At 36.9% G+C, this 22,646-nt stretch overlaps 2 protein-coding genes across 3 annotated transcripts in view; both read right to left on the reverse strand.

The window, feature by feature from the left end:
- LOC124297592 (putative aminopeptidase-2) overlaps positions 1–12,114 on the reverse strand; it is a 35,502-nt gene extending 23,388 nt beyond the window's left edge. Inside the window, exons 1-11 of one of the 2 annotated variants that reach the window (XM_046748782.1) lie at positions 12,002–12,068; positions 10,015–10,207; positions 5,445–6,104; positions 4,847–5,321; positions 4,495–4,733; positions 3,731–4,388; positions 3,419–3,606; positions 2,093–2,410; positions 1,910–1,988; positions 1,246–1,772; positions 864–1,022 (exon numbers count right to left, since the gene is read on the reverse strand). In XM_046748782.1, the coding sequence (XP_046604738.1) occupies positions 864–1,022; positions 1,246–1,772; positions 1,910–1,988; positions 2,093–2,410; positions 3,419–3,606; positions 3,731–4,388; positions 4,495–4,733; positions 4,847–5,321; positions 5,445–6,103 (3,302 nt within the window). In that variant the 5' untranslated portion in view covers position 6,104; positions 10,015–10,207; positions 12,002–12,068. Of the gene's footprint in view, positions 1–863; positions 1,023–1,245; positions 1,773–1,909; positions 1,989–2,092; positions 2,411–3,418; positions 3,607–3,730; positions 4,389–4,494; positions 4,734–4,846; positions 5,322–5,444; positions 6,105–10,014; positions 10,208–12,001; positions 12,069–12,099 lie in introns of those variants that run through there. The other variant, XM_046748783.1, reaches the window with a different exon arrangement.
- A 2,816-nt stretch (positions 12,115–14,930) lies between these two features.
- Positions 14,931–22,386, reverse strand: LOC124297688 (aminopeptidase N-like). The gene is made up of 14 exons (XM_046748966.1): positions 22,309–22,386; positions 21,529–22,003; positions 21,096–21,254; positions 20,054–20,356; positions 19,631–19,974; positions 19,473–19,554; positions 19,222–19,396; positions 18,950–19,142; positions 17,712–17,989; positions 16,900–17,090; positions 16,641–16,808; positions 16,060–16,209; positions 15,483–15,561; positions 14,931–15,222 (listed from the first exon to the last, which is right to left on the reverse strand). Exons 1-14 carry the CDS (start codon positions 22,376–22,378, stop codon positions 15,004–15,006), a joined length of 2,886 nt encoding a protein of 961 aa, XP_046604922.1. The 5' UTR covers positions 22,379–22,386; the 3' UTR covers positions 14,931–15,003.
- Between the last annotated feature and the right edge of the window lie 260 nt (positions 22,387–22,646).

The raw sequence follows: 22,646 nt of genomic DNA on the forward strand, positions 1-22,646 counted from the left end.
CATAATTGCTATAAGAACGTTGTGAAAATTCGTTCAGCAGGCGTTGGAAGTCCATTCGTCAACAACTCATAGTCAGTAACAGGATGATAACCCTAACACTAATTTCTAATCTATAAGCTTACGTTTATCTCGGTCAACATGGTCCTTATTTGTACCGTCCAATAGGCCTCGGCAAATTGAATAACATACACACTTTTCAATTATTCAATGTCGACGACAGATGTCAAAAAACCCGTCGTTCCATATCGTAATAGGAATTGCTTGAGTTTTTCACCGTATAGAGTTTTTGATATTGTCTGTAGATTGAGAATTGTTTTCAATATAGCAAACTGCTCATGGCACTGAGATATTAAGAGATTCATGAGTGCGGAACAAGTAGGGATACCAAGTTTGCCAAGGACTTAAAAGTTTTATGCTTCATCGTTAGTTTAGTGTTATTCTTTCAAAACAATCAAAAAGCCTATGAAAGTGTTCGTGAGATTCATGACATAGAAAGTAGTTTTTGTTCTTTTCAATTTCTTGAGAAATTGTTGAAAATATGTTTTTAGCAAGTATATTTTGAAACAACACGAATTTAAGAATACTACACTTGGGCAATACATGAATCGAAAAATATGAAACTTATCACAAAGTGTTATGGCTTTCTCGGATCACATGTTGAAGAATAATGTAAAAAATTCTGGCTCGTCAGGTCCATGAATAGTTCAACTCAACAATAATGATGATCACTCGGTAATTCAAATATTCTTGTAAATATTGAGTTTCTTTTTTTTTAAGAAGATATTTCATTCAAATCATAATCGTTGTTTGACTTCGCTGTTTTTTAAATCTTTTGAAAAGATTTACTAATTATGTTTACTTACTCAGATGCAGTTGAATTGGCCAATGGCATGTTACTGATACTCGTGTAATTTGTTAGTCTTCGAACGTGGAGAGTAAACTTTGCCTTGAAAGATGGCTCGTCAAAGCAAGGGAATGCCTGTCTTGCGTACGTAGATTGAAATTGAGTGGCAGCTAGCCATCTGAAAAATAGACTTGCAATAAACATTCATTCTTCATGCTTTATCGTTAGTTTAAAAATGAATGCCATACAGTGAATTTTTGCAGGATCGGCCCCAATTTTCTGGAATGGTCATATATTCTTACATGAATCTATTCGAGAACCGTGCGATATTGGAATAGGCCCTACAGGACTTTATCGTGGCAGAGAAAATGTTTCTATCATGAAATACTTGGATACAATACCTTGTTTCACCTTCGGCGTTGATGTATGAGCTTCGGTAAAATCCTTGCATATCATCGTCCAGAGTTCCCACGTAAATAATATCAATAACGATGGACGTTCCAGCCGCCAATGCTGTTTCAAGTATAATCGTGTACTTATGGGTAGTCGAGTTGTAAGTCGTGTTAGAAATTATGAGGGATGAGGAGTTCGCCGCCACCGAAACGTTGGTTATGGTGATTTCGTAGTACTGCAGTACGATTTTGTTAGTTTGCTCGACGACATTCGCTGCGATCTGTACACTCCCGTCGAATGTGAAATTATCCTCCACAAGATAAGGGGATAGGTAAATTTCATAAGTGGTTGGATAAATTGTTGTTGGTAGACGATAATCATCCATAGTTTCATACTGTTCGGAGAGCCAGGTAGAAATGACGGCTGCGTGTTCTTCATACCAATTCAGTTCATATTGAGCGAGAGTAAGCTGGGATGACAAGCTACTTGATATCGTCGTCAAGTTGTCGGCATGAGTTTCGATAATGCTAGAAAACTGAAACAAACCGATACAACATTAAATTGGGTTGATACCCCAAAAGATGACACAGCTGAAATTGTTTTTCCGTAAAATACTGAAAAAATTCATTTTAGTATACTTTGAAGCTTTGCTCAACAATGTTAGCCACATACCTTGTCCAAAAGCTCCTGAGTGGACAATCTCTGAGACGCACCAGACAAAATGCTTGAAACGTAGCTTAAACTACCATAGCTGAAACAAAGTAGAAGCAAATGTGATAAACTTGTCATTACAATGACAAAATGGCTCTCAATAAAATTTTGTCCCATCAATGACATTGTTCAACGAGAACGCACTAGGATTCAATGTCTGCGTAATAATCAGCTACAAAATCCAGCGTTGCGTTTACGCCTTCCAGTCCACCATAAGTGTAGACCGCAGCGTATACCGTCGACATATCCTGAGCTCTGATTCCGCGTTCTTCTTCAAGAAGATAGTGCAGATAGTCGTAGAGAATAGTATAGTTTCTAGAACAGCCGAGTGATTGAAGTATGACTATCTGTTCCGCTGCAACATTCGCCAGGGAATATTGATTCCAGAGAAAGTACCAGTCGTCTGATGTTCCGTGCTTGATGGCGGTACAATACACGGCAGTCCGCTGGTTTGGAGAAACCCTGAGCGAAAATAGTACATGTTGAATACGATATGACACGGTGGTTCCAATTTTCGTTAATTTTCATATGAACGTTCGAGTTTGAAAATCGAATCTCTTCTTTCTGCACACAATTCAGATTCGGTAGCTGACAAATTTCGAAATAATATTGCATGATCAGAGATTGAAGATTATTAATCAGGCCAATTTTTGCATAGGAGCTGAGTTTTCGATACATTTCAGTAGGCATTTAAAATGAGTAATAGCCATTTAAAAATTTTCTTGCGCGCGAAAATATTTTTTTTTCCCGGAACGACTCGATTTTATCCATCGCAGTGTGGAAGAGCGTGATATCTCAAATTGTGCTAGAAGATCGTGACATCTCAAATAGTGGAAGAAGAACATGAAATCTCGACCAAAATCAAATTTTTCGTTGATACGGCACTGGAAATTTGGATGTATGAATTATGCCAAGCACCTTTTTGCAATAGATTCAAAAATTGCTTCAATGATTTTCTCATTTATTTAGCTTTCATAATGAGGAATCAGAAACTTTCACATAAAATCGAACAAACAAAATTCTTCAATTCTAATATGTCAATTACATTGAATTTTTCAATTTATAAAATGAAGACAAAAATTATATACATTGCAGAATGGGAATGATTTTCACATTGGGATTACAGAATGGTCAGAAGCTTTGACATAAAATCGAGCTCATTACGAAGACCAAATAAGTAAGAAAATGATTAAAACACTTATTGAATCTGTTGGAAAAAAATGCTTCATATAATTCATGCACCGAAAATTCGAGTGCTGTATCAATGAAACATTTGACCTCGGTCAAGATGCCCCGTTCTTCTTTCACTATAGGAGATGCGACGTTCTTTCATATTACCGTCATTATGTGATGAATGGTGATGAAATTTGAACTTTATTGCTAGGCGTGCTTTTGAGGAACGTTTCCTTTCAACTCAACTTTGTTTTTCTTTATCCTCATAATATATCTTATGGGAAAAAAGTTCCTTACGTGTTGGAAGTGTTTGCTTTATACGCGGCGAAATATTCAAGGGATTTCGAGATGCATTCCTCGTGCCCGAAATTGCAGACCCAGTCCAGGATTTGACGTCGGTTAAGCGTGTCCAACCAATCTTCCCCGGTCACGTCATCGAAGCCAAGTTCGTTATAAATGTTGTCGGTGAGAGTCAGGACGTGAGTCTATAATTAAGGAATTGTAAAACACATGTTTCAATTGACAGTGCCTCTGTCACTGCCGAAAGGTGAAGATATGAGCGTACAAGATTGAAAAAATTATAACTGTAAGTTGACATAGGCTCCTTACTTGAAACAAGGCGTATATATCATCTTGTCCGAGAAAACGACGATCCAAGTAGTTCAATCCCGTGAAAAATGCCTTCCACGGGACGTAGTTACCTTCTTGCGCAAGATATTGCGTTGCGGCCAAAGTAATTTCATAGCTGACATAATCGGCTCTAGCGAGATTGAGGAGGTCGTCGACAATCTGGGCTCGATTCAGAACGTGGATTGTTTCAAAATCCGCGCTATTAAGTAGGTTCATGATCTTTGTCCACGATTCTACGTCATAGTTGACTCTATAGTAACCGGTCTCTTGAACGTTGAACAAAAGCCAGTCCGCAGTTCCGTTGTCCACTTGAATAGTCGCGGTTTCATTGCCCAGCCAGTACTTTGTTGATGTGTCGTTGAAGTTTGGCTCACTCGCAGTGATGTAACTTATCGGTACCCACCAGGTCAAGTTGGTAACAGAACTTTCGGTTCCCCGTAGTAAGAATCGTTCCTGAGATATCGTAGCGATTCCGGTGGATTGGTTAAGATTCACCGTGACAACAGGGTAACCTGCCTGCAATATCCAAGTGTCCAGAACAGTTTTTACAGTCTGATTGCCAAGGTCCACGTCATTGATATCAACTTGGTCCTGAATTGCCGCCCAAAGATCGTCCGGTTTGACATTGCCGTACAAACTGTTGAATAAATAACATACGTGAATACAGAATCAAAGCACATCTGCTAGCAAAAAGAGACATTCCACGCATCATGGTCAAACATACTATGGAAGAATTGGCTTACTGAGCATCGATATATTCATGGAGAACCGCATGCCAAATCGATTCCCCTAAAATAGTTTCAATCATCCTGATAATGCTGGCACCCTTATTGTACGAGATTGTGCTGAAGTGATTTGAAATCTCGGTGGGAGTCAACACTGAAGCGACCAATGCATGCGCTGATTCTAAGGCATCATTGGCAAATACTACCTGATGTTGGTCGACTAAGAACTGATGTAGCAGATTCCATGACGATTCAACCTGTAAGCCATTTTCCAGTTTTAGTTTCCCTAAATGAGACTGCCTGCAAATCTAGTCAGATATTTCAGACGAAGAAGAGTCAGCATATTGCTCAATATTAGGTTTACACTTACACTGTCTGTTGCTAAATATTGAAACCTTCTGGCAAAACCTTCATTAAGCCAAGCATAGTCCCACCACTCTAATGTGATAATGTTGCCGAACCACATGTGAGCTAGTTCGTGAGCCACGACGGTGGCAACTCTCGACTTGGCTGTGGCCGAGGAGTGGTTGGCGTCGTAAAGCATCGCAGTCTCACGATACGTAACCAAGCCCCAATTTTCCATAGCACCCCAAGAGAAGTCAGTTAAAGCTGCCATGTCCAGTTTGGCCAGAGGGTAGTCATGACCGGTTATTTCGGAAAAGTAAGCCAAAATTAGGGGACCTAAGCTGAGGGCGTACTCCGCTTGAGAAATGGCGTTCGGTCTCGCCCACATGCTAAAATTCCCATCTGATGTTGTCAAGTTTTCGAAATCAGATACGAGAATGGCCAGAAGGTATGTAGACATTATTGGTGTTTCATCAAAGACATCCGTTATACGGCCATTGCTGGGACAAAAACGGATACGATAATAATTGTATTTGTTCTTAATTTTTAGATGCAGCTTCAATTTTATTTCTTGAGCCCCATAAAGGTTGTAGACTGTTATGAAATTTGGTAAAACTGTTTACCTCACTTCGGAAGCATTAACGATCGGCATGTTGCTGATCGCGTGATATTCTTCCGGTCTGTTAATGAGAATGTTAAATTTTGCCTTGAAAGCCGGCTCATCGAAACATGGAAATGCCTGTCTTGCGTAAGTTGGCTGAAACTGAGTGGTGGCGACCCACTTTGTAGTACCATTGGAATCGGTGTACGAGCTTCTGTAGAACCCGGTCATGTCATCGTTGAGTACGCCGACGTATAGAATCTTCAGGTATACCGATGAATTTGCTGTTAGAGAGCTTTCTAGTGTGAGTGTTAGGATGTCGGTAACCTCGTTCAAAGCTTGATCTGTAATATTTATGGTATTCGAGTTCTCTAAGGTAACCTCGATCCATGAAATGTTCAAGTCCTTCGCATGCAACGTTATCAAGTTCGTCTCCTCGATGACTTTCATCTCGATGTGTACAAACCCATCGAAAGTGAAGTTTCCGTCTTCGATGTAAGGTGCCAAAATGACCGTGTAATTCTCCGGTGACAAAGTGGTTGGCAATCGGTATTCCTCATCAGCACGGTCCTGAATTTGTCGGCTTTCAAATTTGGCAGCATGGTCCTCGACGTTGGGATAAGCCCATGTCGAAGCCAGCAACACCGCTACGGCAGCCACTACCACCGGAGTGGCTCTCATTCTGTAACGACCAGATTAACATAAGTTTCTTTAGTTCAGCAAACACCTGCTGCTCTTTCATTCTCTTTGACTACAATAGTCACTATCGTAAATTACGTGAGGATTGTTTGGTTACTGTCCAACGATGATGGTTCGATACTATATTAGTTTACGTAACAATTCGTTTAATTTATGGCATGGAATGACGGAATAATACCTACAATATACGGTGGCGCGAGGTTTATCGGTGTATGATAAAGCTTTACTGTACTACGACTGTCCGACCAGAATGATTATTGGTTAAGTTACGACTTCAATAGAGCTTCAATTCACAATTTTAAAATCGTTCGTAGAAATATCTAGCTAAAGTTGATTTCAGTTGTACTTTGTACATATGGGGCATTCCAAGTGAACTCCACCAACGCTCGACTTTATCATTCAAATTCTGCTCTCAATTTTTTTTTTTTTTGGAATTCTATTAGCCCACAAGAAGACCTTGAATTTGTTTCTGGTTTTTTGAATGGAATGGCTTGATGATCATTTCGAATCTCCTTTTTTAAAATCTGATAATTTTCAAGAGGACGTAGCGCATAAACGTGAGGTAAGATATGAGAATTTGAATGAAACAAAACATTTAGTTTGGTTCAAAGTATCATGAACAAAAATGGCGAAAAAATCGAAAACCTCCCTAAAGGTGTTTTTTTTCCTTCTGAAGTAAGAAAAAAAAATAAGATTATTCATTAAGTAAATAATGATTGATTTGGGCCGTTTTTTTCTCATAAAACGGTGCATTCGTTACGAACATTGGAAAGTCGACAATATTCCGTGAAAAAGTGAATAACCCGCCTCGCATAACGTTAAGAGGATTAAGACCATTTATTTTATCTGGTAACATTTAAAAAAAATTTTGAACCACCCTTGAACTTCGAGAATATTCAGTTAACTCTTGAAAACGTTCCGGTATTATTTAGAATTGTCGAAAATTCTCTGGTAAACTTTGAAAATGATCTGCAATATTGTATAAACTTCAGGAATACTCTGGCTAATACCCTTGAAGAAGTTCTGATATCATCTTCAACCGTCAAGAATTCTGTACAAACTTTTGAAAACATTTTAAAATCTCACCAGATAAAGTAGATTGAAATAACCTTTTTGCGTCAACCGAGACTGGTTCTTTTATGGCATATCGTCAGATCTTGGGTCGATTCAGAAAAAAAAAATTTTTAACGCGAAACTGTTTGAATTCCGTACGAAATTGAGCACTGAATCTGAAAAAATGAGGTCGAGCGTAAGTCAATTTTAGCTGGAATGCCCTGTACTGAAGTTATGTGACTTGTGATTAATGAAGGTCGTGCCAGTATGAAATCATTCACTGAGATTTGTTTTATCCAGCTGCACATTGTCTGTAGCATTAGCTGTTGAATAATTACACAAATCTTCGAAATGTAACTTTTAATTTCCCCCTTAGGTAACAATCCTTTTTTTTATGTATTTAGGTATGTCGAATTAAAATATAGCGCTTGTTTTTTACAGCACATCCAGATTTATTTTTATACAAGGTATGCATATTTAAAGATTTTTTTACTGTTTTTTTCAAAAGATTAAATATAATGAATATGAAACTGAATGTTTAGCAATAAAGTAAACAGCATTAGTTTTAAACAAGACTTAAGAGACTAGATAAATCAAAAAGACCTATGATATCTTTATCTAATTTCTTCAAAACTCCTGTTCAATCTTTTTCTCTTGTACTTACATAGCTCTAAGTATGCTTAAAATCACCATAAACAATAACTAGTGAGGGCAGATGAATATTTAAATATCAACACTACCATTAATGAATATATTCAACATAGAAATCGGAAGGTAACTTGAGTAGTACTAAGAAAATAGAATGATAGAAGTTTTCAAATATTTTCTTTCACATATCCGTACCTGATACCTATCAAAATTACTACTTAGTTTTGTCGGGCAAAAATCATCGTAAGCCTATGTTACGGTGACAGTGAAAAGGCAATTGTAATGTCTAATGCGAGTTGACAACATCGCGCATATCAATGAGAAATGTTGGCTATTCAACGACAAATTATATCAACGTACCTGGGACTAGCGAATTTATAATCGGAAATGGCAAATTCGAGGTGATTGTTATTACATTGTTAATATCTTATCGCATTATTAATACTTTTATCCCTACTCTATGCGTCACGATTCCGAGGCAAAAATGATTGAGCGTCAATGATTCTCAAACGTGTGAAGTGGACACTTGACTACTCAGATGATAACTATAATGTCTTTAGTTGTAATATCGTACTTTATTACTGCACAAAGTTGTCATAAGCTCACATCTGTTAATTCTCATTATTTTATCCCAATCCATCCAATCAAGGAACTTGTAACGTTGTAAAGTGCAATCCGCGTCGTTCTGCTTTCCTGAAGCATGTCTAAATTCACAATTTTACAGAAATGCATATATTTTCTATCATTCTTGATCGCTCTTCATTTGTACCATATGCGTCTTAATGGTTATTTTCATAAATGATCAGAATAATCTGAGGGGTTAAGCAAATATAGGTTTCTCAACTGGGCAATGAAATTTAAATGATAAGATACCACTGCACTTGTATTGTGGTATACATTGTGAAGCTAAAGTAAAATAAAATGTGATTCGTCAAGAGTTTTGTGTTTCACCACATATAATTCAGTTCCTTGTAATATCTCATTTTAACACACGTTTATGGTGAATGAAATTTGGGGAAAGAATTAGTATTATTTTTTCCATTTTTTAACAACATTCTCCAATTTATTGTCTTTCAATTCAAAAATCAATCACCCAAAATATTTCACTGTTATACCTTACAGAAATTGATTATATATTATTCACTGGTACTGAGGAAAATCATGTAGTCTGATCATATTTCATGAAACGTTCGTTCTCAAGTTTGTCTACTCCATTTAGGCGCAGGCCTGCAACTACGTTTGTCTGTCCATTGAAATTACGGGGACGTATGAATAGTTATGAGCTCCCAATATTGACCTAAAACAGTGGTTTTATCAGCCTTGATATCGGGCCATCATTTCTGGTCACTTGTGATCTCGACTTCATATTTATTTTTGATATGAGGTCACTTTTTATAACCGTTTGTATAGAACCATTTCGTATTATTGTTTCTAGAGGTTTTAATAACTTATGATGTGGAATATTTTTAGAAGCACACGAAATATTATTTTGTCGGTTAAGATAATTGCAAAAACCGCGCACATACTCCATAATTGAAGAGGAGTACTAAAGAAGGCCCATTACGGAAAAGATGGCACTTTTTTAAAATTAAATATATTGTAACGGATTAAAAAAATTATTTTTGGAATAAAATGTTCCAGATTGACGAACTTTTTTTTGCCGGTAATTTTATATGAATATTATCATCTGTAAATAATCAAGTCCGCACGTGAATTGGTTTGGATTCAGTTGTGCATTCATTAAATCGAATCTACAGCAATTTATGCGTTAAATTCGTCAACCAATTGAAAAAAATGGCATATCGAGAAAACCGTTGTGGTTCACAATACGATTCTTAACGGTTTTTGACAAATTTCTTATAAATGGCTTAAAAGAAAGCTTCATTTTAGTTATTGGGCAAATTCTTCTGTATTCTAAATCGACTTCTAAGCAAGAGTAGTAATATACGCGCAGAAAGGTTACAAGAAAAAGGTTTTTCACTCTGTTAGTTCTTTTTCTTGACATGTGAAAAGAATTATTTACCAACAAGTAAAATAACGTTGAAATTTAATGTCATCTCAAAAATATTCTTCTCATTCCAAGCATGGTATCCATACGTGTAATGTTGCCACTTGGCGTGAAGGACGCAACGATAATGTTGATTACATTGGAGTAAATATGAATTTGAAGATATCTATAAGTTTCACCTTACCTGTGGTGGTAAAAATCGGCCTATTTCACCGGTTGTTCTTCAATCATTTAATATACACCCTATACATATATTGAATACCCGGAATTTGATATGTACCAGGTCACACGGTTCACTGATGACTAGCCGTAACGTTGTTGGTCTATTTCACTACCGACTTAACTTAAATATGGCTAGGAGGGCACAAATAAAAAGGCTGAAAAATGATACGGAGATGAAAATAATACATATACTATGAGTGAGGCAAGTTTCGTCGATTATTGGTCAAAACATAACTATTTATTGGATTTTCGACCTTTCGGTCGGGCCCTGTCGATCATCTTCAGGCTACATAAATATATAAATGTTTAATTTTGTTTAATTTGATATACATGTGCTTGGATATAGTAAAGCAACATTTGTTAATAACATAACCTAAATGTTCCTGCGTTATTAAGATTGAATAATATGGCAGTTAACTATGATAAAATAATATCTTATTAATCAAACATGTGACCCCTCAAAGAGGTTATGTGTACGCAGAATGTATAGCGATTTGAATTTACAAAGTTATTGGTTAAAATGCATTTAGGAAATTGATAGTGACTTTAAAGTTATTTTAAGGTCGGTGAATGCTAAGATTACATAAATATAATCAGATTACCCTTTCGAAAATGATTTCTACGTCAAATTATAAAAAATTTTCGGTTGTAGAAAATCGTAGTATTTTTCGTAGAAAAGTACAAAATTCTACGAGAAATTAAATTATCAATCGTAGAAAATTGCATATTGAAAGTGGATTGACATTTTTTTCGTAGAATTTCATCGAAAACTACGCGGATTAGCGAAGAATTATGAATATCTACAACTTTTTACGGAAGATAATTTCGGTTTTGGACCCATACATTACGAATTCTTTAATTCGTAGAATTGTGTTGGAATTCGTAGGAAAGCACAATATTCTACAAAAAATTATGAAAATCTACAACTTTGTACGAAAAGTAATGAAAATGACATACTCGAAGTAGATTTAATTTTGTATCCGTAGAATTTTGTAGCGAACTACGTGAATTAATAAAAAATTACTAATATCAACAACTTTTTATGAAAAATAATTTCGTTTTTCGACCCAAAAATTACGAACTTTTCTGCGTGGAAACGCGTTGAATTTTGTAAAAAAAGTACAAATTTCTACAAAATCTTATGAAAATCTACAATTTTCTATGAAAACAAATTACAATTTTGAATCCAAAACGTCTGCTTAATGCCGCATCTCTCTCACAATGAAAATTTATTGCAGACAGTTTACGGGACAAAATTTGGTTCTGTATCCGAAGGCTGATCTTCTCATTTTCTGAGTACGATCTAAACGGATTTAGAGAATCTGTCGTATATTTTTGAACTCATCTCTTCCCAATTTGGTGAGTCTTATGCAAAAAAACACTTATTTAAAAATATGATGATCTATAAAGAATTATGAACTTGCACAGAAATTTTGACCACATGATTACAGTGAAGTAAAAAAAAAACCCTACGATAAATTACGCAATACGATCATCTATGGAAAATTCTACCAGAAAACACGAACATGTTCCAAATGGCGTAGAAAATCGTAGAAAATTGTCAGAGAAGTAAAACATACTACGATAAGTGACGTAAATTTACGGTCATCTACGAGAAAGTCTACGACAAATACGAAAAAACTACGAAAGTGTTCCAAATGTCGTAGAAGAACGCAAGAAATTTTCGTAGTGTAAATTTGGCGTGAAAAATTTTTGCCAGGGTACTCACATTTTTTAACAACCTGTGCCTACTTACATGTTTCATTTGATTCAACTGTTTATGTCGACTTACAAATGTTTCCTCACAAATGTAAACTAGTTCTAAGCACATGCATGTTAAATTAAACACTTATGTATTTATGTAGCCTGAAGATGGTCGACGGAGCCCGGCCAAAACATCGGAACTTCAATAAATAGTCATGTTTTGAGCAACAATCAACGAAACTTACGTCAATCACCCATCCTGGTCACGAAGTGTAATTCTATAGGTACTATGGTTGAAAGAGGCAGATAGCAAACAGTAATCGATTGCCGGACGATCACGTACCTGTCAGATCCGAGGTCTCTTCTCGGTCCTCCGATCGCAGCTCGTGATACCTAGTTTTATAACAGTCGTAACTATCTTATCTCGATAATGCGACTCTTTTTTCTCACCTAACGATTGTATGACTGTAATTATCTAACATCCTCTAGAAACGCATATTGCACGATCATTCTTATAACAGCTTCTGCAATGTTCACGATGTTCAATCACGTCGGTCAATGCTCTTGCCATTTTTTCTTCGTGTTAACGTGCATGATACACTCTTCTCATTATTCACCATTAATCACCTCCTCTTACTGGAGTATCAGCTGCAGGATTATCTTGAACCTTAACCCCTTGAATCACTATCGTGCCGTTAATCATTATTGTGCCGAGTCAACTTTTATCACAAGACAGTATTCTATGATTTTTGGGGTCGCTGATTACAAATCTGAAATCAGACATTGAAAATTCAAGATGGTGGATCCAATATGGCGGACGAAAATTTCAAATTTGGTCAAACACGGTCAAAAAACTTTATGCAGGGTTTTTCGGGGTTGCTGATTGGATTCGCTATACTGAATTTTCGTCGAGTTATCTCCAGTTTATTTCCACTCATGGTAGCAAGATTTGATGCATTTGCTCTGATGATTAACATTATACATCGTGTTTATGTCATCGGGAGTGTGAAATAAGAAGAGTTTGCTATTTCTGATAACAATAAAAAGTCTATAGAAATGCCGAAGCAATTAACCACCTATGAACTCAGTGCTATTCAATTTTTAGGATATTGCGTGCATTACTACAGGATAGATTGCGAATTATTTCTGATTAGATCCATTAATTACAAAGATATGAGGACGTGGTCCGTATAAAACTAATCATCAAGAAATGTCGTTCAATGTAATTATTATGTCAACGTCATGTTTGGTATTTAAGAAACAGCAATATGAATTCTTTCGTGACATTGACATCCTTATCGATGTATCAGCCAGAGTTTGATTCGTCTTGTTATCGTTTTGCAGGAGATACGTACGGCATTACGGTGCATTTTATCCGTGTAATCGGCTGCTTCCCCCTGTAATCCCCCCTGATATGAACGCAAAACTGGAACCGTTTAATGGCGAGCAGGATCTGACGTGAGTGTACCCAAGAGAAACGTGGTCTTATTATGAACCTGCCGCTGTCAATATACATTTTGTCGGTCATTGGAAACAGAAGGTAATCTGAAGTATTTGTGTACCTTTGATTCTTTCACTTTATTTGACGTTCTTGGATCAGGGGTACAGTAACGTCTTTATCTCCATCTATTGATCGACTAAACGATTATGAAGAACAATAAAAATTCCCTGTACTCTAGTTATTTATTACATACATCTGCCGATAACCCACCGAAACGTGGGTTTTCATAATTATATTATGTAGACGAGTTAATCGACCTTCTTTATTCATATAAAAGAGATTCTTTTCTTGGTATCCAATATCAACGATCAAAATTATCCATAGATGTTGACGTTTCAACCCTTTGGTGGCGGCCCAGCTCAGAACTATGACATTTATTGAAAACAACTTACGTTATACACAAACCATTTGAGTACAACCATAATAAAAAACAATGAATCAGTTTAGCCATTTGGCCCAACAATTATCAAGCAAAATAAGCGTTAAAAATAAAATAAACATTAAAGTCCAGCGGTATACTCACTAATTTGACGTGAACGCACCACTCAGGGCCAATTTCTGAACCTACTTATGTATTTTAAATGTAAACAACCCCAAGGTTCGTTATGTACACCATATCGTGTGTGAAAGCCTAGGTCGTCGTCTGAAAGAAGGTTAGAACTATTAATCTCTCCGTCATTTAACTTCAAGTCGTAGAATTTCCTGTAGATTATCGTAATTTGCGTAATCTATCGCAGTTTTTTCTACTTCCTGGCGACAATATTCTACGATTTTCTACATCATTTGGAAGACTTTCGTAGTTCTGTCGTAGAATTTTCTACCGATTTCGTCCTTTTTTCGTAATTTATCGTAGTTTTTTTTACTTCTCTGTAATCTTGTGGTCATCATTTCTGTGAAAGTTCTTAATTTTTCGTAAGTCATCGTATTTTTAGCTACGTTTTTTTTTCATAATACTCATCTAAACTGAGGAATGTTGAGGTCAAAAATATACGACAGATTTTCTAAATCCGTCTAGATCGTCAACGCGGTTTTATAAAGTTGAAGTAAGAATTAAAAAATTCCAGATTGGCAACAGCGACCATAATATTCTCATGTATTTTTTGACGCTGAATCCAAATCTGATATCAAAAATACCCGTTTTTTGACTTTACTTAATTATTAAGGGGTATATATTACGGGTATTTTTGACATCAGATTCTGGTTTGGCGTCGACAAATACATGGGAATATATGTTTGCTCCTCCAAATTTGATTTTTTTTTTCATCTGTTGGTCTGTTCTACTAAATATATCGACAGTTGACAACTTTGCTGCCCCGTATCTACGGAAGCATTCGTAAAGTTAGGATAAAATTTGTTTCTGAGTATTAGGGTATCGTAAGGTATCATTTGGCTGTTGTTTCGGAAAAATTCGCGTGGACTCCAAAATGGGCAAAAAATGCCCCTGTTTTGGGAGGTTCTTTGCACACCATTGAAGTTTACTCATTGTCAGTCTATTGATATAAATTATTTGCAATATATTTCTTAAGTGTTATTACTGTAGCGAAACATAATATATAATATGACTGCCATTCAGAAAATGAGTCTAAACCAGTCAATGGTTGTTGGGAATAAATGGGGCGAATCTTTCCGCGTCAGTCTATTTAATAAAGTTCTTGATAGGCAACGTTCAGATATTACGTATAATCCTAAATTTTTATTTAACTATACAAGGTAAACTTAAAAATATCGTTTTAAACTCCTTTTTCACTACTGATAAAAATTCAATAAACAAACAAGGCATAGTGTCAACAGTGCGCTACTAATTCCAACATTAGACGAACTTGAATCAGCGACAGCTTCTTCTAACCAGCTGCTGATCGTTGCTTCGTACGATTCGATCCAGGCTAAATTATTCTGGGCGTTCGAAATTCCGGTACTTGCCGCAGTTCCCAAAAGAGTAGATTGGGCAGTGGCAAAATTTTGCAGCTGAAATCACGAATAGATAAGTAAGTAATTTCCTGCAACGCTATCAAGCCGCTCCAATCATTAAATCTTGCTGATTTTCCGTGGCAGACTATCGGCTTTGGTGCTACTAGTTTTCGCGGTTCATGTTATGTATCAACTCCCGGTGAATTCTGTACGCTTTGACTATATGCACGAGTGGCATTACTCATTGCCAGATATCTGGGTTCAATTTTCCAAACACGACCTTAATTCTTATCGATGAAATATCGACGAGACATTACCTTTTCAAGCTGTGCACTTGTAGTTATTCGGAGACCAATCCCGGAGAGTAAGGTAGTGACCGTCGAGGTGCCACCGTAGCTATATATAAAAAAAATTCGTTTAGCTTACTTAGAAGATTCTAAGAAGGACGGTATCCCAAGTCGATCACTTCGATTTGATTTCTTTTGTAATACGTTAAAGTAGATTAAAAACTACACGACACGTTTTTTTTTTGTTATCTGCCCTTAAACACTTTAAGGGGGTGAAGCCACCTTCCAAGGTAAGACATATCAACGAGTGATTTGGTAGTTCATCCACAAGAACATAATATTTTTTAACCAATCCAACTGGAAATAAAAATTAAAAATGTAATTTTCTAGATAAAGAAAAAAAACGCTCAAATTGCCCCTGCACATGCCTTACTTTGAAGGGTGGTTTCGCCCCCTTAAAGTGTTTAATGGCATATAAAAAAATGCGTATCGCTTAGTTTCTAGTCTACTATAACATATTATAAAAGAAATTAAATCGGGAAGATCGACCTGGGATACTTTCCTTTAAGATGTACGAAGATCATGATGTTCGATTATTAACACTGACTATTCAATAATAGCTTCTAAATTATTGATGATGTAATCCAACGCTGGCTCAATGTTGTTAGCAGAACCATAGGTATACACCGATTGGAAGGCTGTTGACGAATCCTGTGATCGGATGCCAGATCCAGATGTTGTCGCAAGGGCCATGTAGCTGAAACGTTCAAATTGCTTGTAACGGAATCGGAACGTGAGAGAGCGTTTCGGCATTAATTGAAAAAATTAATCTGTACATTCTAATGAACGTTTAATCCATACCCAGATAACGAAGCGTGTCTGTGCAAAGAGTGCGCTTTGCTTGCCGCGGTTTTTTCTTTTGCGTTTTACCGAAAATTTTCGCGGGGTAATTTTTGTGCAGGAAATTTACAGCAATAATTTTTTGTTAGTCTTATGTATAGCAAGATTTGCATTCAGCAGATATATATGTAGCTGACAACTTTTACTTGGAATGATTCGCTTAGATTTTGACAGCAATTTGAGAACACACCTTGTTCTAATATTGCTAGCAATATTTTGCCATCATAACTGTCTTTTTGCTTCAAAATTTGCACGGATATTGTTATCTGAGTATTTTACGTCGATTACTTGTTAAGTATATCCGTATCTTCTGAACACCCGAGTCCTCGGAGTATGCGAATTTGTTCAGAGGAAAGATCAGTTGCTAGGTACTTGTTCCACATTAAATTCCATATCGTTGAGTTTGCATTACGAATTCCTGTGCAGTAAACAACGCTTTTCAGGTTCGGCGTGATCCTGAATCAAAGATAAATATATGGCATTTATAATATCTGTGACCTTTTTTGTTTTACAATTTGCGACATTTTGGGCCTGCACTGAAACTCACGCTGTTTCATCGTTATCGACTAGCCAGCTCAAAAGTTTTTCCTTTGCAAACTCCACGCAAGCTTCTAATTCCAGTCTACAGGACCAAGTCAAGACGTTGTTTCGGAGGAACTTGTGTACGTGCTCATCAGCATCCAATTCCTCGTATCCGAACGTCTCAAGGGCATTTGCCAAGAGACTTGTGAGGTATGTCTGTAAGTGAAGATATGTGATAATTTCATCTGTTATCAACAGTCGCGGAGTGAGCGAAAATTACTTTTACTTTGTTTAATGTTTGCATGATATCTAGATGCGACGGGAGATTAGCAGCGAGAGAATATTTCAAATCTAGACTAGATGAACGCGATAATTACGACTGAGCTTATATTTCATCAATGTCCTAGATACCACGAATGAGTTCGTGAAGAACTCATAAAAGTATGCGCGAGGTTGATATTCGACGATAGTAGTTGAGTAATACTTAATCCAAATTAATCAATAAGACCGACAGTTATGAGTTTTTTTAATATTTGATAGTCACCTCAGATAAAACGGGGCAGTGTTGTAAAGAGCTTTTGTATTCATCCTAAAGAACGTCATTTCACGCTGTCGATTGCTTATAATGATAAATTTTAAAATTGATCAGATTAATCTGACTGATACCAGTAGAACTCTACTTTATAGTAATAAATATGGCTGCCAGAATATCTACTCAAACCACATCCATTGATACGACATTGATGAAAAATTGACGCTCGAACTAGAAAGTAACAATTAATAAGCAATAATAATAATTGCAATGAAGAAAAAATGGCGGTTTTCAATGTTGCTTACTTTAAAATTATCGTAGGAATCAGTTTGCGCCAAGAGTCTGTTGATGTAAGTGAATCCTGTGAGTGCGGAGTACCAAGGAATGTAGTCCGTTTCTTGGGCCAAATACTTCGTCACGTTCAAAGCTGTTGCGTAGTCCAAGTAACCACCCCTTGCCAGATTAAGAGCATCATCGATTAATTGGGCTCGATTGATCGGTGATATTTGCGTATAGTTTGCGCTGCTGAGAAATGTGTTGAGTAGATCCCAGTTTGTTGTGTCATAGTTGACGCGATAGAATCCTGTATGACAACAGTTTACTCAAGTTCAATTGTACACATGTGGACATTCACAAACAGAACTATTGTTTATTCAAAACCTCAATAAATTGCATTTATTGATGTATAGTTATAAAATCAAATTCGGCTTCTACCTCGTCAAACTTGCATTGGAATGTTTATGTGTACTAGCTTTTGATCAAACTTACGAGGAAGGTATCCTAGGTCGCTCTTATCGATTTAATTGCTTCTGTAATATGTTATAGTAGACTAATAACTAAGCGACACGTATTTTTTTTTTATCTGCCATTAAGGATTTTAAACGGGTGAAACCACTCTCGAAAGTAAATCATGTCCAGAGGCGATTTGGTAGTGTTATTTTTTTATTTATTTTTTTTTTTTTTAATTATTTATTGAGAAAATGATATTTTTCACTAGTCGTTAAAAGGAAACTTTTCCAATGAGATTGGTTAAAAAATATTATATTCTTGTCCCCGAAACTGCCAAATCACCCCTTGACATGCCTTACTTTGGAGAGTGGTTTTACCGCCTTAAAATATTTAATGGCAGATAAAAGAAAACGTCTCACTCAGTTTTCAGTCTACTATAACACATTACAAAAAAAATTTAATCAGAGAGATCGACATGGGATACCTTACTTGTTAGATTAGGAGCAATCACGTACAGCTTATTATTCATATTAGTCGTCGTAGTTATTCTTAAATTTACTTGAGGTTTTTTTCACTCAGTAGAGATACGTACAATTCGATTTTCTTTTCAAGTTTAATTAATCATCACTGTATTAGTACGATCCTGAGCGTCAGTTCACGAAATGTAGGTTTTGATCGTTAATGCATTATTTTGAGATGTCATTCCGAGTTAGGATGAATCTATAATTCAATGTTGACTAAGTGCAATGATGAACTCAGAGTTCTTAATCTGGAACTTTGACATGCAAATACAGTATTTTCACGTATAGCCTACCTGTTTGTTGTTTGTTCAAGAGAATCCAATCACTGCTAGATGGGGACTGGATGGTGATGCTTTCATTACCAGGGATCCAAGTGGTGGGTGTGGTGACGGAGTAATCAGGGTCAGACGCGGTTGCCCAGTTGATCGGTACCCACCAATAGACCGCAGAATCATATAAGCTTTTGTCTCTCAAGAAAAATCTCTCCTGAAAGACATGAAACCTGGTTGTAAACTAGAGTTCTCGCGATGTCTAAATAGATATTACGTTCTGTGCATCATCTCACTTGGCCTAAGACCGCAGTATTTTCATCGTAATCGCGAGTTACTGTGACGACGGGGAATCCAGCTTGGGTTACCCAAGTGTCCATCACCTCTTTAACGTTCAACGACTGACCATTCGCATCAACAGCTTCCTGTATAGCTTCCCACAGTCGGTCGGAAGTGCCGTAGTCGAATGCACTTGAATGATCAAGGTATTCGTGAGTATGATACTAACAAAATCTTGCATCGATGGAAAAAACATGACGGTGCTTACTTGGTATTAAGATAATTTGTTAGGCCAGCTTTGAAAACAGAATTCGTGATCATGTGCTCCATCATTCGTATCACACTACCAGCTGCAACAGAATCATTTGTGTCAGTGAAATATGAAGAATGGTACTGAGCTTGGAAGAAAGGAGCTTAGGAGCCAACCTTTGCCGTAAGAAATTGAGTCAAAGATGGCTCGAATTTCTGAGATAGTCTCAACATCAGCGTTCATCGCATGAGAAGTTCCCAAACCATCGGCAGCGAAAGCATCGGCGTGAATTTCTGCGACAACGAATTGCTCTTCGAGTCGCCAATCAGTTTCGATTTCGGCAGTTATGAAATATTCGAAGTATGTTGCGAAGCCTTCGTTTAACCAGAGATATGTCCACCAGTAAGGGCTGACTAAATTTCCAAACCACTGGTGAGTGAACTCGTGACTGATAACCGTGGCTATGTTCTGTTTGTCGGAAGTTGTGGAGACTCCGTCTTCGTAGAGTAAATATCTCTCCCTTAAGATAGTGTAGTAAAAAAATTGATACAGAGGTCTAGATGTTCCTGCTTCATGGAATAATGTTACAAAAGATTTACCTGTACGTAACAAGACCCCAGTTCTCCATCGCTCCGGAAGAAAAGTCTGGTATGGCGATTTGATCCATTTTGTCCAACGCATAATTGTAGTAAGCGATACCTGTATAATTTTCCAAGGATTCTAATGATTCAATGCCGAAGTCAAAGGCATACTGCGCGGTAGCAATTGCCGTAGATCTCGCCCACACCCCGAACGTGTTGTCATCTGTTGTTATACCCGCAAAATCAGAAGCTATGAAAGCGACTAGATAGGTGGAAATCAATGGCGTAGTTTCAAAAACGGTCCACGTCTTTCCGTCATCGCTGAAAATTGCGGATTATTTACTACCCAATAAAAGCACACTCAAATTCATGTTTGAATATTCACTCGGGTTTTTCGTTTATAAATGAAAGATTTTAAGCTACTTTTTTCTATCCCATTCATAAGAATGGTTCTTTAGTCATTACAAAAAACATATTTAAGCGTCGTAAACTGTCACATGTATACATGCACATGTATGGGGCATTCCACGTCAATATACTTCATGCATACTTAAGACTAATCCACTCTTGGTAAATGTAAAGCTTATTGAAGGTGATGAGTGATATAGAATCAAATTTTGGACGCATCATTATCTAGATAATAAATCAGCCTTAGTCAGCCTGACTGCGTATATACGATGATGAAAGAGATTTCTGCTTAATAAATACACGATTAAAACGATAGAATCGATTTCTAAGTTGGTCAGTAAGCCGCCATTAATCCGATTAGATCTATCAGCTGATTTATTGGTGCCTGGCATTTCATCACAATGTTAGTTAACTTGTAGATACTTCAATTCAAGGAGACGCAATTTTTTCTCCTGACACACAACATAGACAAATAAATCTTTCGTTGTAAGTGAATAGAGAATGATCGCAATAAATAAGACTGAGTATTGTAAACTGATAATAAATTTTCAAAACTAAAGGAATGCATTGATTCATCAAACATTCGTAATGTTACAGGTGAATTTTATGATAAGTATACACCACTGAAATTTGAATAAGGCATAAAACTTACCTGTCCTCATACTCGGTTAGTATCGGCGTGTTTGCCAAGCAATGCTGCGACGATTCCCGTTTCAGCCAAATGTCCACAGTTGCCTTCAGAGCGGGTTCGTCGTAACAGGGAAAAGCGTAGCGAGCGAAACCCGGTTCGAATTTGCTGGTTGCTATCCATCTTGAAAATAAATATCAACAGTTTTTTCAGTCAGATATCTTTAATCACATCCCTTGTAAAAAAAAGCAAAAGTATTTGGTATTTTTATTCTCATGGCCAGATGATGCTTCTGATAAGTGAGCACGTGGCACATATTATATCAATTTCGATCTAGAAATTGGTGAGTTTGATCAATTCACAAATTAATATAGCTACTTGATCTCTTATAATATGGAGTGTGACTTTTCTATTCAACTAATTACAGGTGTGTTTCACCGTAGTTTCATTGACTTACATTGTGTCTCCTGTACTATTACTGTACGAACTTTTGTAGAAGCCGATCATATCATCTCTCAAATCTCCCGTATAATACAAAGAGAGCGAATAGTTTCCGGCTATCAGTGTGACTGATGTGGTTAACGTCAAAAAGTCTCTTTCAGTATCGTACGAGTGTGTAACGGTGTAGTTCGTAGTGTTGGCATAATTTGATAGGAGGGTCCTGCTTTCAGATATTGTCTGTTCTTTAGAGTGGATCGTAATTGTATTCGTGGCTTGCAGAACTTCCAAGGTGATTGTTGTCTCCCCGGTAAAAGTGAAGTTGTTCTCAACAAGATGAGGATTCAACTTGATGACGTAATGAAGAGGCCTCGATGTGTTCGGTAGTCGGTAATCGCTGTCAGCTTTGGAAAGTTCTATGTTTCCGTCACCGGTATGTAGCACTAAGTCTTTTTGTGGTGGAAGTAAAGGACTAGCTTCCAAGAGGACCAACCCTGCGAAACAAGTTCAATTAATCAATTCGGTGTAAAAACTGCATATGATCAAGAGTTAATTTGACGAATACGCAATGACTGGATTTTATGCGATTTTCGGTGACTGCCGTTTTTTCCCATATCATCTAAAAACCGGCTTTTTATGTATGTAGAGTACTTTGGATTTTTGACAGTTTTTCGAAAGCTGTCCGAGGCAGAAACTTTGGAATTGTTAAACTTTATTTCGGCACTAGGATCTTTCATTTAGTAAATTGCGGGCGATGTGTGGAGTATTTTTAAATAATTTCAACACAGTTTCTACATACCTGACAATATGCAAATGAACAGTCGATATCCTGACTCAATCATGATGGTCTCTCTGTTGCTCTGCATCATCCGTCGCAAGAAGCATCGATAACTGGGATCGCTCATATTATATCGCCGTGCTGTTTGTCCCACCAATACCATAATATCTTATCATTGATCTTTAGATATAAACTATTACACTGGCTCAGATCTCTGAACATAAGCGATCCTTGATTTCTCTTCACTAATTAATTTGTGTGGGTGGCATATGCCATAAATTCAGACGCAAAGACGAAAGTACATACGTCACTTTAAAGGTGAAAATTGTTGGACTATAAAATAGGGCAATTCGGGAAGG

The sequence above is a fragment of the Neodiprion virginianus genome, chromosome 2 (genome assembly GCF_021901495.1).
Source record: "Neodiprion virginianus isolate iyNeoVirg1 chromosome 2, iyNeoVirg1.1, whole genome shotgun sequence".
Taxonomy (NCBI): Eukaryota; Metazoa; Arthropoda; class Insecta; order Hymenoptera; family Diprionidae; genus Neodiprion; species Neodiprion virginianus.